The 14,201-nt window shown below is 32.4% G+C and overlaps 1 protein-coding gene across 1 annotated transcript; it reads left to right on the forward strand.

Annotated features, from left to right (window-relative positions):
* Window positions 1-434: 434 nt before the first annotated feature.
* On the forward strand, window positions 435-11,983 carry LOC134268667 (hepatocyte growth factor receptor-like). The gene is made up of 10 exons (XM_062750918.1): window positions 435-695; window positions 3,969-4,127; window positions 4,669-4,855; window positions 5,841-5,981; window positions 6,068-6,151; window positions 10,064-10,245; window positions 10,430-10,539; window positions 10,632-10,794; window positions 10,893-11,029; window positions 11,752-11,983. Exons 4-10 carry the CDS (start codon window positions 5,855-5,857, stop codon window positions 11,954-11,956), a joined length of 1,008 nt encoding a protein of 335 aa, XP_062606902.1. The 5' UTR covers window positions 435-695; window positions 3,969-4,127; window positions 4,669-4,855; window positions 5,841-5,854; the 3' UTR covers window positions 11,957-11,983.
* The last annotated feature ends 2,218 nt before the right edge of the window (window positions 11,984-14,201 follow it).

Genomic DNA, 14,201 nt, shown 5'->3' on the forward strand with positions numbered 1-14,201 from the left:
TTTTACACCGATCATAAATATGACTGAAAGCTTTTTAATGTTTGAAATTATTAGTTATCCATGCTCGTTCAAGGGTGTCAGAGGATATACCCCGGGTTTTATACCATACACGGTTGACATGCAACCCGGAATTTGGCCTCAGGGTGTATGGAATAAAACCGGGTTCACCAATGATTGTACGTGGATAACAAATTCATTTCTTATATACCCATAAACATGCTTTGTAAACATCATAGTCTAATCAATTGTGTCTCAATCTATCGATAAGATTACTACGTACAACAATGCATCGTGACGTCATGTTTTTTTTTCTTAGAGAAAGTATGCATTGAGAAGTCACGTTTTATTTACACCCGGCTCAAGGGTGCACGAAGATTTACTTCCGACTTTGTAACCAATCAAAGCTCGTGTTACAAGTTACATAGGAATAATATTTTATATTTTTTTCATTGCAGAATAAAAATTTGTGTTCGAGAAGAAATTTGTTTCGTCTCATTTGTAAATACCCCCATTTTCCAAGGTGGTTGCCAGAGAATAGCTCTAGGGTTCAAACACTGCACCTTTCCTTAGACGGTTTTACAACCACTTTAGAGCCACTCGTGCTGTATGTTAACGATCCTATCTTCTTCCCTTTCAATGGAAACCAATCTTATAGTTTTGATCCTGCCTCAGAAGAAAACAAAATTACCATCAGGGTAGGTCCTTTTATAATTTATCATTTAATAATTTAGAATACTCGACAAAGCATATATAACTATTTTTTTTAAATATCTGGCTATTCTTCAAGTTCCTTTTAATTTGGAAAGAAGCCTATGCAACAGAAACAAAATAATATTTTTATGCTTTATGAAATTTCTTAAATGTAGCCATCTAATGTCATTCTAGGTTATGGTAAGTTTTGCCTTATTTTAACTTATGAGAAGGATAATATAATTTATAAACAAGCTAATTCAAAGAATTCGTGTCCCCTGCTTAGGGAAAAAGTCGGATCCCCCTGACTGAATTTGTAGAATTATTAAATGTATACATGTATACTGAAGCAAATAAAATACATATATGTCAATATGCATATAAACATTTGATTGCTTAATCTTTACATGGAACATTTTTCACACTGTAATGATGATTTTATGAGTTTGTACAAGCCAGACCTCATACATTTTCCATTTCACATGCTTAATACTATCATTTAGTAAAACAAAACCTGTTTTGAACGTAATAACTCTCCTCATACCCCTGTGCTAAAAATAGCGACATGTAATACAATAAATTAAATACTAATAAAACAAACGGGCGGGACACTTTGAGAGGGGTGAGTGTGGTCCTAGGGAGTTTTGATATAAAATTACATTGCAAAAGCTCAATATCTTCTTGAAATATCGCCTGGAAAGGATAGTGTTACACACAGACATAATGTATAAATTTACGACCTTGAACTTTGACCTTTTCACAGCAAAATAAATAGTGTCCTTCTTTAGGCCATAGGGAGTTGTTATGTAAAATTTCATTGCAAAAGCTCAAAGGGTTCTCGAGATATCGCGCGGAAACGAAAGTGTTCTAACAGACAGAATTTGTAAATTTATGACCTTGACCTTTGATCTTTTGACCTAAAAATCAATAGGGTTCTTCTTTTGTCCATAGGAGTTGGTATGCGAAATTTCATTGCGAAAGCTCAAAGGGTTTTTGATATATCGTGTGGAAACGAAAGCATTACAGACAGACAAAATGACGGACGGACAGACTGACAGACACAAATTAATATCCACCACTTTTCAAATAGGGGACAAAAAAGATTAGGCAATTCCACCCTCCTATGATGTCATAGCTTTTTTGCAAAATCTGTTATCAAATTAAATTCGTATACAATAGAACAATATGTTCTGTAAAAATTATTTTCCATAGGTGTAATAATAAATATTTTTAAGTAAAAGAATTGGGAAAAATGCATTTTTTCTTTATTTGATCAATTTTTCAATCTTTAAAAAATAATGACAATGGCAATAACTCCTGCCAAGGTAGCTTCATTCATGCATTTTCTTTATTGTACTTATAATGTAAAATAGTTTTCCAGATATTCACAATTCAAAAGTATAAGTAGCAAGTGTTTAGGAACTTTCAGCATCAGAATTATAACAGTTTTTACGTAATATTTATGACACTGTTTGCATAAAATGAACAATTTGTTATGTTGACATATGCTCCTGTATATGTACGTATCCAATCTTAAATAATATGGCGACCTATACATTTTTGGCAATTATTGGTAATTTTAACTTTAATTTCATTAAATGAGAATAAATTCAATTTTTTGTACTTTAAACCATTAAAATTACAAATTATGAGTGTGGAAAAACTTTTTTAGTAGCGATTAATTTATATTTTTCAAAATAAAAAGATTTCAAAATCACATTTTAAAACCATTATAAACATTTTCATTAATGTTTCCTACATGTATTTCTGTTTTAATGATTTTTTTTCCTTGTATCTAAAAATGAAATGTCATTCCTCCTATTCAAATATTTAAAAGAAATACTGCTCTTCGCCTTTTTTTCCAAATTCATGATTTTTTACCATTTGATTTTTTTTTTAAATAAGGAAAAAATGAAAGGTGGTTTATAATTTTAGTAATACAGCAAAACTCGTTTAGTACAAACACGGATATAGCAAATTCGCGGATATAGCGAATTTATATTGGAGATCACCAGCTACACAGGGGTAATATGGAAGCATTCAGAATATTCTACTTTGACTGAATCAGTGATACATTCTGACGTCACAATAGGCGAGATGACATCAATTTTAAAACACAAGATTTTGTGGTTTTGGTATTTAGAGATGTAATTTAACTTTAAAATTAGAAAATGAATAGAAACGTCTAAACATTAGCAAAAATAAAATATTTTTTATTTTGTTATGCTACATTTGTCATTTTGAATAAAATCTACCACCGATGACGTCATGCATGTAAATCAGGTAACTTGGGTATTGATCATGTTGTTTCAAGAGAATTTAGCTAAAACGACATATACATGTACAGAAACACGTAAAATATTAAGTTAAACGGCAAAAATCGTGAATATTACGGGAAATTCATATGGAGTTAAAGTTTATAAAACATATATGCTTATTTATTGTCATTGATTTTATTCTCTATTGAAGAAAATCAGCTATATTTTTATCACGGTCCGCCTTTCCTCTGTCATTTGTCAAAAAAAATGCAAAAGATCAACAGTAAGTTGGATATTTCAAAACATAAGATTCGTACAGATCGAAAGTTGCCTCCTAAAATACTTGCAAAAAGCTGCTAGAACGTCGAGGTAAGCATTGTTTCACGAAAAATTTCAGGTCATATGTAAAAAAACAAAATTCAACACAACAGGTAAGGTTTCGTGCGAATGTGTGGAATAATTATTTTACTGACAGGACAGAAGAATTCTAGCAGCTCTTTTTAGGCATAATAGATGTTTTGACTATATTATTCACTTAAAGAAGTTAGATACTCCGGGATACTGTTATTCTGTTTTCTTAATTAAGGAACATTTCTTTATTAATAAAATCAGGTGAATCCATGGCAATGGTACACGTGATTGCGTAAGACACTCTTTTATCTTTATGCAATAGATAACAATAGTTTATCATCGGTTTTGGTAAGTTATCGAACTCAATTTTCTTTCAAAAGTCTAAATTTCCCCCCAAAAATGATTAATTTTATTTGCTTCCTTTACATACACGCGTATAGAAATTAAACGAATTCTTTGTTTGGATGTATAACGAATTACGGATGTAGTAGTAAAGTAGTAAATTTTATTTATAGTCGGACTATATACACATAACAAAGAACATGAACTGTAAATCTCTGTTACCGACTAGATATAGCGAAGTAACATCGTTGGTCCCTGTGACATCGTCATAACCAAGTTTTACTGTACAAGGATATGCCTTTAATGATTTTCCTGTTTTTTCCATAGGGAGAGAATTTAGATGTTGTTGCAAATAAAGATGATTATTATATTCGAGTTGGATCAGGGGAATGCATAATTACCGATCTGCAGAGTTCTAGTCTCACGTGTACACCTCCCTATACAGAGCCACCGCCTTTAGCAACTGAGGAGAAATTGTATATAAGAGTAAGTCGCTAGATGCTGAAACTTGTATCATATACTTGTTCCAGAATGTCTATACTCACACAAACCGGATATGATTCGTAAAAAGAATCATATTAGATCAGACTATTTCTATATCGAAGGACCCCTTTATAAAGCGGCTGATTTGGTCACTATAATCAGTCGTCACCAGTGTAGACGAATGTATGCAATGCAGCATTGGGTAGCAACAAAAAATAACTCATTACTTCATTCAATGCAGGAAAGTAAGATATCATAGAAACCTACAATATTACACGTGCAGTCAGTGCAATATACAAACACAACTACACATAACTGCAATAACATGTAAACAATGGTAAAGCATTCAAACATAACGGATTCAAAGAGTATAAGCTGGTGCAGATATCGCAGATAGTAATATCGAAAACGACATATGCCTAATTTAAAATCATGACTTTGTTTGAACTTTCTAAGATTTTTATTCTAAAGTGTCTATATATGTAATACTTATAAGATTTAGATATTTAATAAAGATTGTTTCTCTTTTGTACTGTATCATTAGGTTGAAGTAGGCTTTCTCAACGTTGTTGTTGGGGATTTGATTTATCCGTCGTCCACATGGTACATTGTTATAATTGTGATCATCACTGTTGTGCTTGCTGGTGTTGTAACAATTGTCGTTTTAAGATGGAGGAAACGAAAATCCAGAAAGACACGAGATGCTCAAAATTATGTTCAAAATGTGCAAGGTATATGATTCAGTTTTAAACATTTTATTTTTTGTGAACAATGGTTCTTGAATCGGAAGTTTCTCTTTTATTTTTCACGCTACTTTGCCCTGTTTCATTTGTTTAAGCCCTACTGGCGCTATGATTTGACCATATGCTCTAGGCTCGTGGAGGAAATAAAAAAAAACCTTATGCTTGAAGTTTGAATCTCACTTCAAGGACCAGTCCTTTGTTTGATATTGTATAAATCGAGGTCACGTTTCATAGTAGAAATTGACACAAAGGGATCTTTACTGCATAATTTTTCTGTGTGTCTATCATAAGTGTAATTTTGAAGCCCTTGACAGGCAGATGACGAAAAAAAAAAATGATGTGAAACAAAAAAAAAAAAAACAAACAAACAAACAAAATAAATAAATAAATAAAGAAAATTATAAAATTATATTAACATTAACTTAATTTTGCAGTGCTAAGCCTGCAAGTTGTAGTATCTTTATATGCGTAAAGAAATATAAAAAGATATATGAAATAAAGAAGCAAATAGTGTTTTTTATGAGCTATTTTACTGTGTTGGTCCCTGCAAAACATATAATTTCCTCCGACAGTAACGAATCAAATTTTTGCGTTCGACACAGTAGATATTTTTGCCGACAAAGTAAGATCTGTGATACTCATATAATCCAAAAATATAATAAAAAAAAAATAAAATAAAAAAATATAATTTCGAAAATGGTACATGTACATGTGTAAGTAGTTCAACTGTTTTTACTCTTATCAATATGTACGACCATACCAATTATGTAACGAATTAGTGACTTTTTTAAAAAAAAGTTTGTGCATTATAACTTTTGTAATTATAATGAATAATGATTTAGTTGCAAATTTGTTCACAAAAATACCAACAAAGTTTAGTGCTTTGCATAAACTATGCAACACTGTAAAATTTCAAAGGATGGAGAACCCTGCAAACAGACAAACGACTATTCATTTCTATATCACTTTATAGTTTCAGGATACGAAATGCTGAGAAGAAATCGGGATCAAGCTGATAAACATGGAATAGATGAAAGTATAGTGAACCTTCTGAAAAGTAAAGATTTACTCATCTCTCCCGACGACCTCAGAATCGGAGATTGTGTTGGCAAAGGTAGATATAAAGTGAATGGGAAAAGCAAGAATTATTTTTTTTATTTAAAAAAATATGTGGTCTTTTCTTTCTAACCTTGTATCTAGGGAATTTCGGGATTGTCTATGCGGGTACATTGACCAATGCAGTGGAAAAAAATGAAATCAAAGTGGCGATCAAGTCCTTACATCGTATGTAACTCATTTCGTGTTTAATAGCTATCATTTTTTTCTTAAACGGTGCTTCTTTTCTTTCTGACTCCTCCTTTTTGTCAAACAAATTATTATCCTTTGAAATCCTTAATTTAAACAAAAGATAATTCTACTTTATAATTTTAGGTACTATAAATATTTCATATTCACTTATGCCACTTTATGTACGATTATTTTTTTATCTTTATTTACTTGGATATCCAATAAAACTATTCACACGTTTATTTATAATACCAACAATCGAATGTTTTGCCCGCGAGGCGCAATGCTTAGACCGTCTGCTCTAGAGTTGTCAAGTAAGGAGTTGATTTTTACGTCGCTGGTTCGAATCCCACTGTGGGACATGGATATCGGTCTTTCGGATGAGACATGTATAAACTAAGGTCCCATGTCGCAGTAGGTGCTGGCACGAAAAGATCACCAACGTTGACGTTATGGTGATCCCCCCCTCAATAATTCAGAGTGCCAAGCATAGGAAAACATTTTATACGGGACAAATTCAAACAATACAGCATTATCTCTTGAAAAAAACAACTTTTTCTTGACAATCTTCAAACTTTTCAACGGTGTAAAATTGTTTGAAATTGTGAAAGGGCAAAAATAACACGGACAAATATAACGGTGTATACATTACGTGTATATCTACTTCTTTCATACGTCAACTACCCTTACTTATGCAGCAGTATACCTTCATCAGCTGCATATGAAGTTTATAATTCTCAGTTTATTCGATGCGCAGGAGCATGCTCTACGTATGAACACTTTTTAAAACAAGGTATATTATTTACAAACAAGTTGATGAAACAAGATAATCAGCAGTCTCGTTTCAAGTCATTATTTCGAAATTTCTATATCGATACAATGACATTGTCAGCAAATACAATATACTATTGAGCCAAATGCTGACTATCGTTTTTCCATACTAATTGTTAGTCCCATAATTATTCAATGAATTGAGGACAGATTTTTCTTTTATTTCCCGATCATGACAAGGAGCACACGCTGGTGTGACCGTTCGACAAGGGATGCTCATTCTTCCATGGCACCTGATCCCACTTTTGATGCTCTGGAGGTCCGTGTTTGCTCTCCTCCTGTTTTGTTCTATTTCATGGACTTTTATCTTCTATTCTGTTCGTTATCTCCATATGTTTCATTTTTTATGTCTTTTCCTCTGTTTGCCGACACAGTAGCTCAGTCGGTAGAGTGCTCACTCCCTGTTCGGAAGGTCGTGTTTTCTGCGACTGACCTAGCTCAGCAGATAAAATAAAGGTAGAAAATGTTTCTCTACAAGCGTTCAAAACTTGGATGTGAAAGTTGTGGGTGAGATCATTAGAACCGAAGCCCCATGTCAGGACAGATATTTGCAAGATAAAGAACCTTCGTTGCTCAATGGACCTGCGTTCCGAGTTATGGTCTGAATTTGAAACCCATTTTCGATTTATGGTGACGGTACTACAGACACTAAACCGTGCTACTACACCACTTGAACGGTAGGGTTCGGTACGCTTTGTGCACGGAACGGTACGCTTTGTGAACGGAACGGTTCGTTTTGAGAACGGTACGGTACGCTTTGTGCACGGAACGGTTCGCTTTGTGGACGGAACGGTACGCTTTGTTCACGGAACGGTTCGCTTTGTGCACGGAACGGTACGCTTTGTGCACGGTACGGTTCGCTTTGTGCACGGAACGGTTCGTTTTGTGAACGGTACGCTTTGAGAAACGGTATGCAAATGAAGTGGGTGGAGCCTGTTAGCTTTAATTCTTGATTGGCTGCTAAAAAAATTTCATTTTAAATGACTTTTGAAGTACTGAATGCACGTATATAATTATATTTCAGCTATAAACAAATTAATTTCTCGGTTTCAATTTAAACATTTTACACTACAGCGGTGATGAAGGAAAAATGAAAAAAAAAATGAAAGGAAGAAAAAACATCATCCCACCGATGCCTTTGGCATTATGTATAGATATGTATTAATATGTATAGAACTCGTAAATATTTCCGTACTAATTTTTACGTATGCTGAACCTTCATTTTAAAAAGGAAAAAAAAATCAATTAAAATATTATTTTTAACTTTAAAATACAGTTGTAACATAATTAAAAGGAATAAATATATACCGGGTATATACTTGTTCTATACATATATGGCTTGAAAGAGGATTGATATATTTTTTTTAATTTCATTTTATTTAGTAAACTATCTTTTTTCAGACACTAATAAAAATGTTTCCTGTAGATTATGATTTTTTTCTATTTACAACAACATACCATTTTGCAGACTTCTAAAGAACTTTTAACCAGCTAATTCGCTTTGCTTTCTAGAAAGGGGATGGGGTACAGTGTAATAAACCTTATAATATCTTCATTTTATCGCAAGCTATTTTTTTTTCATTTTTCATAATATGTACTTCAGAATGAAGTAATATTTATACTGCAGTTTGCACATTTTATTTGCAAGAAATTCGGCTGGCGATTTTTGTATGCAGCGTGAACGTTGATCACAGTTTTATTAGTAAGATTATAATTTCTGTCTGTTCAGTAGAAATCTTCATGCTTACCGCATGTAATATTTTAATCCATATTTTACATGATTAGAATAGAGTGCGGTGGAGAACTGTTGCCGAGGCCCTATGTTCCACCAGAACCAAAAGGAACCATGATGATGAAAATTACGCATCTGATATGTACTACATATGAATGCATACTTGCGAAAACAACGATCCTCTATCCGATAAGATTTAAATAAATAATTTAACTGAGCAAAATTAAAATCAATAGTAGAGACAACCATGGAATTAATGCATGAAAGCTTGTTCGATCTAAGTGGTATTATAATCTATTGAACTTTTTAAATGTCAAATACAATTATAGGATTATGAAACATATATGTACATGTGCACATTTAAGGCGGGTTTTTTTCCCCGGGCACGAGCACAATTATATTGAACTCTTGGGCATCTAATAATTATAGTTTAAATATCTGTATAGTTAAATTACGAATATTTAAATACAGCTAATATTTCAAAAGGAAATTGATTTAATTTGCTAAGAGTATGAAAATGAAAGACTTCAAAAACGCCGACATTGTTCGAGGTCCACTGTGCCCCGTACGTGTTTCGCGGGAAAAACGCGTGGTCTGTACTGTACCTTTGACCACAAACACAACCAGTTGATCTAATTTATAGCAAATCAGAAATCGTCTCACACTCTGTCTGGTTGTTTTGAACTTGTAGTTTACTTCGAGTAGATTCCTTATTTTTACAGTTGAAGATCCAGACGCATGATACTTGATAATGGTGTTTTGAACAGGCAGACAAAACCTCCGTCCTCCTTTCACAGGCGCCGTAGCGAGAAATAAACCAAAATGACTTATTTGGTCATTACACGATTCAAAAATCATTGGGGGCGTGGTTTGCATAATTAACCAAAGAACGGTACGGTTCGTTTCTTGCACGGAACGGTACGCTTTGTGGACGGTACGGTACGCTTTGTGAACGGAACGGTTCGCTTTGTGGACGGTACGGTTCGCTTTGTGGACGGTACGGTACGCTTTCTGCACGGTACGATACGCTTTCTGCACGGAACGGTACGGTTCGTTTCTGAGGTGTAGTAGCACGGTTTAGGTTAACTAATTTTCAATAGGAAAAACATACATCTTGATGTACCGATAGCTAACTTTGTCATATTTCTTTTGTAATCTTATCATTCATGCTTCTACTTCCTACATTTGTATTCCCAACCCTTTATTTTAAATGAACATCCTAGCTCTTCCGGATCCTTTGCTGCTATCCTTCTCCCAAAGTTTATATAACAACTACTACAACCTCATTTAAGTCTCATTCAATTGATATTTCCTCTCTAAAGACATATTCTGTTCCATCTACTTAGATAAAGGATTAAAAGATATAGACGTCAATGAGTTTGTAAATGAAGCTTTACAAATGGCTGATTTCCACCATCCAAATGTGATGACGTTAATTGGAATTTGCCTTGCAAATGAAATGCCACTGGTGATTTTGCCATTTATGGTTCATGGAGATATGTTAGCATATATTAGAGATAAAAACAACGTGAGCTGTTTTATATTTGTAGAGTATCATCAGCTTTGTTTGACAAGTTAACCAAATTATATAATTAAAATTGTTTCAGATTAAAAATTAAAACACAAGCAAATTCAAACGTGCATATTAAACGCAAATCCGATGGAAAATGCTGCGTATTGCAAATCTTATGCAAATGCTTTTATTTAATCAGGTAATGACACTTTTAAACATTTTACAATTTGGCGCTGATATTGCCAGAGGTATGGAATACCTGACTTTACAAAGGGTAGTGCATCGTGACTTAGCTGCGAGAAATTGCATGTGAGTTGTACTTAAAAATGTAAGAACTGGTATCATTTTAAAAAAAAGAAAACTTACTTTAATTGGGTTGTAATCTTATTCACTTTTCGAAGGCTTGGCGATGACAAAACGGTAGTAGTAGCAGACTTTGGCCTGTCACGAGATGTATATGAGAAAAATTACTACTGTATAAGTAATAAGAACTGTAAGCTGCCAGTGAAATGGATGGCGCCTGAAAGTCTCGAGAAAGGACTCTTCACAGCCCAGTCAGACGTGGTAATACATGTAATTTACTAGGATTCTCGTACTTAAAATTCCAAATCAACAATTTTTACTTTCCCACACTTTCTATTTTATTTGATGTTTTCTTCCAGTGGTCTTTTGGTGTGGTGCTTTGGGAATTGGTAACCAGGGGAAATAAGCCATACCCAGAAGTTGATGGATGGGACATGCTCAGATTTCTGAAAATGAACAGGAAGTTGCCACAGCCTCAATATTGTCCAGATGTGTTGTAAGTACTCAATTCAAAAATAAAATTCAATCTTAAACGAAGCTGAATGAATAGGCTCATGAAGTGTTATTGTTTTCACTTATAGAAATATCACATGTCATCATTCTTCCATCATTGTTCTTTTAAACTTTTTTTTTTTTTTTTTTTTTTAGATTTTTTTCTTTATTACTAAATGATTGGATGAGATGACCCAAGTCGTTCCTTACAAATATTAAGGAAAGATACCCCAAAGCGCATGCATTGATTGATATATATTTCCCTCATTTAATGATTGCTCATGCTAAAAATATAACATTTCTAAACTGGTAGAAAATTATCAAGTTTCCACGATTTTTACAATTCTCCTTTTGTTCTTTTGCATTATGTCTCTAAAGATTTTTAAATCACCTTTTACACAATGGATTTATGATTTGTTGCATTGGGTCTTAACATAAAACAAAAAAGTCTTGCTAACACTATTAAACTTCTCATTTTATTTGTATTCACCTGAAATCATTTTATGCTTCGGGAAACAATGGTTGTTTAGGATCAGCTGTCCTTAACTATACAGTACTTTCTTACATAGAACAGCTATCTGTTTACTTCCGAAGAAGGCTTTCTACAAACATTCTCTTTTAAAGCTGTGTTTAATATTACGAAAAAAAAAATGCAAAAGGATTTTTTTCGGTCAATTTATAGGATCATTTAAAATGTTGATACAATTAATATTATCTGTGTTTAAGGTACTCTGAAATGTCAAGATGTTGGGATTTAGACCCCGACAGAAGACCAACATTTTCCGACCTTGTCGTTGAATTGACCAGATTCACAACTCCATCCTCAGATGATAATTATCTGGAACCTACCGTTACTTATGAGCGACTTCAGAATACCTATGTCAATGTTGAACTGGGGATAAATTACATCGACCTGCACCGAGTCAACTAATTATAATTAACAATTGTTAAGAACGATATTTTTTTAAACGTTGTTTTAAACTTAGTAATAAAGGAGAGTGTGGTTATTCTAAAGCTTTCATTTTTTCAGTACCACGTGTATGTAAAGGACTATTATATGTAAATGTAATATTTCACAGATTCTTTTATGTATTTTTTAAACACTTTTGTTTAATTTCTGCATTTTTTCAAGGACGCCTAGATATGTTTAAGAAAATATTTTCTTTCAATATTCAATTAGGAATCAATAAGGAATGGGGGACCTTCAAAGCGAAGGAATTTGTCTTCCATTTCTTTTCATCGTTGAAAAAAATGCAAAAACATGTAAGATTTCTCAAACTTAAATTTATAGATTCAGTTCTATGGAACTTGTGCCGCCTTGTTATTAAAAGCAAAAAATTAACAGTTATGTATACATTTTATTTCTTAAAATAACTTGACTTTGATAGAATTTAAGTATTAAATAATAAATTAAGATGTACATTTATGCATATATTTTACCATCTTTTGATCATCAGATGAATGAACATGTACTGTACTCATGTTCAAAATGATTGTAAATAGGTAGACACAATGAAGTCTTCTACATTTTATGTTTTACTCTTGATTAATATGATTTTATTCAGAGGTAAGCTTTCAACTGTTGCGTTTGATGAAAACTAATGAATATTTATGATGAAGCATATGCATGTACATGCATGAATTGAAATATTCTTTGAATAATGGTGTTTTTCCACTCTTGATGATGATAGATATTTTAAACGAAAATAATTTTTATTTAATCTATTGTTGTTGTTTTTTTTTAATTATTTTGTCAAGGCTTTTCCTTTGAATTTCCGCTTCGTTAGATTTTCAATTTATTAAACTCAAACACATATATATATATAAGAATGAAAAATTATCATTTTGAACAATTTGCTTAACAGATAGTTAAAAGTTTTTCGATGATAATAAATTTGTATATTGTGCTGTATTTTACAGGTACAACCGTAAATTTTAATTTTAGTCAATTACTGTTAGCATGTATATCTTTTCATAAAAGTACATGTATAAAGTTGAAAAATGAAAAACATTCATTTCTTATCCAAAACAAAACTTTGTTATCATTTCGAAATATATTTTTGCTTTTGATTCCTGATATTACATGAAACATCAAGATTTTTTTTTCATTGTCTCAAACAAAAGTAAAAAAAAATATCATAGAAGAGTCCGAATACCCTGCGCACCGTTCAGATCTGCACATGAGCTTTTGCTTATTTTCAGGTAACCCAAAATTCAGAGACAATACAATGCAAAATAAAACATAACAGGTTATATGAATTTAATTTTTAATTTTAAAAGAAAGAACTCCGTTGCGATTATTTTTTAACAATAGATCTTTAAGTATAAAGATAATGAACAATTATATTTAAATATGCAAATGTGTTTGCGGGCTATTCACCATCGACCGAGAAATTCTAGAAGAGGATCTGGTGCCCAACAAAATGAGCATTTCGGAATTCTCTGTCTTCATAAAAAAACCGTGACCACTAGGTATTCCGTGTAATCATGTAGTCCAAATATACCCGGACAGATATATATCCTTAAAATAAAGATTTAACAATTTACACAATACTAGTTAGCTAAAATACAACCAAACGATCGATTATTTTTCCCACAATGATTTTATTACATTATGCAGATCTATAAATGCAGAAAACATTCACCAAAAAATTCTGAAAAATTATATTAGAGCAGAACAATGTGGCTAACATTATTCTCATTTTACGAAATACAAACCTCGTATATTGTTAAGGTAGGTCGCGGGTTTACTGCTCAAAAATTCTTGCGAGAAAACATATCCTGAAAATTTGATATAATGTTCCTTAGAATTCACAGCGTATTATCTGCAATTTTGATAAATTTACGATGTTATATTACTGTAAACGCAGTATTGTTGTTAGTACTTTTTTACGCTTTACTATTGACATGTATGGAAAAATAACCTTTAAACCAATTTTGTGAAAACACTTTTTTAAAAAAAGGTTGGATAACTTTTTAGACGAATTAGTCAGGAATTTCAAAGTGTCAAGATGAGGTAAAACAAAACTGTCTATATATAAAAAAATCAATATGTCTTCTAGCTAGATTTTTTGCTAAATAATTTCAAAGTTTTCTTTTATACTGCTAAAATGTTGCGTTTATAGCGTTATTTATGTAGATCTACAACGTCATTTCTTAAACGTAGTCACATTTAC

This window comes from Saccostrea cucullata, unplaced genomic scaffold (genome assembly GCF_032062105.1).
Source record: "Saccostrea cucullata isolate Sc308-1 unplaced genomic scaffold, CSIRO_AGI_Scuc_v1 ctg3696, whole genome shotgun sequence".
NCBI lineage: Eukaryota > Metazoa > Mollusca > Bivalvia > Ostreida > Ostreidae > Saccostrea > Saccostrea cuccullata.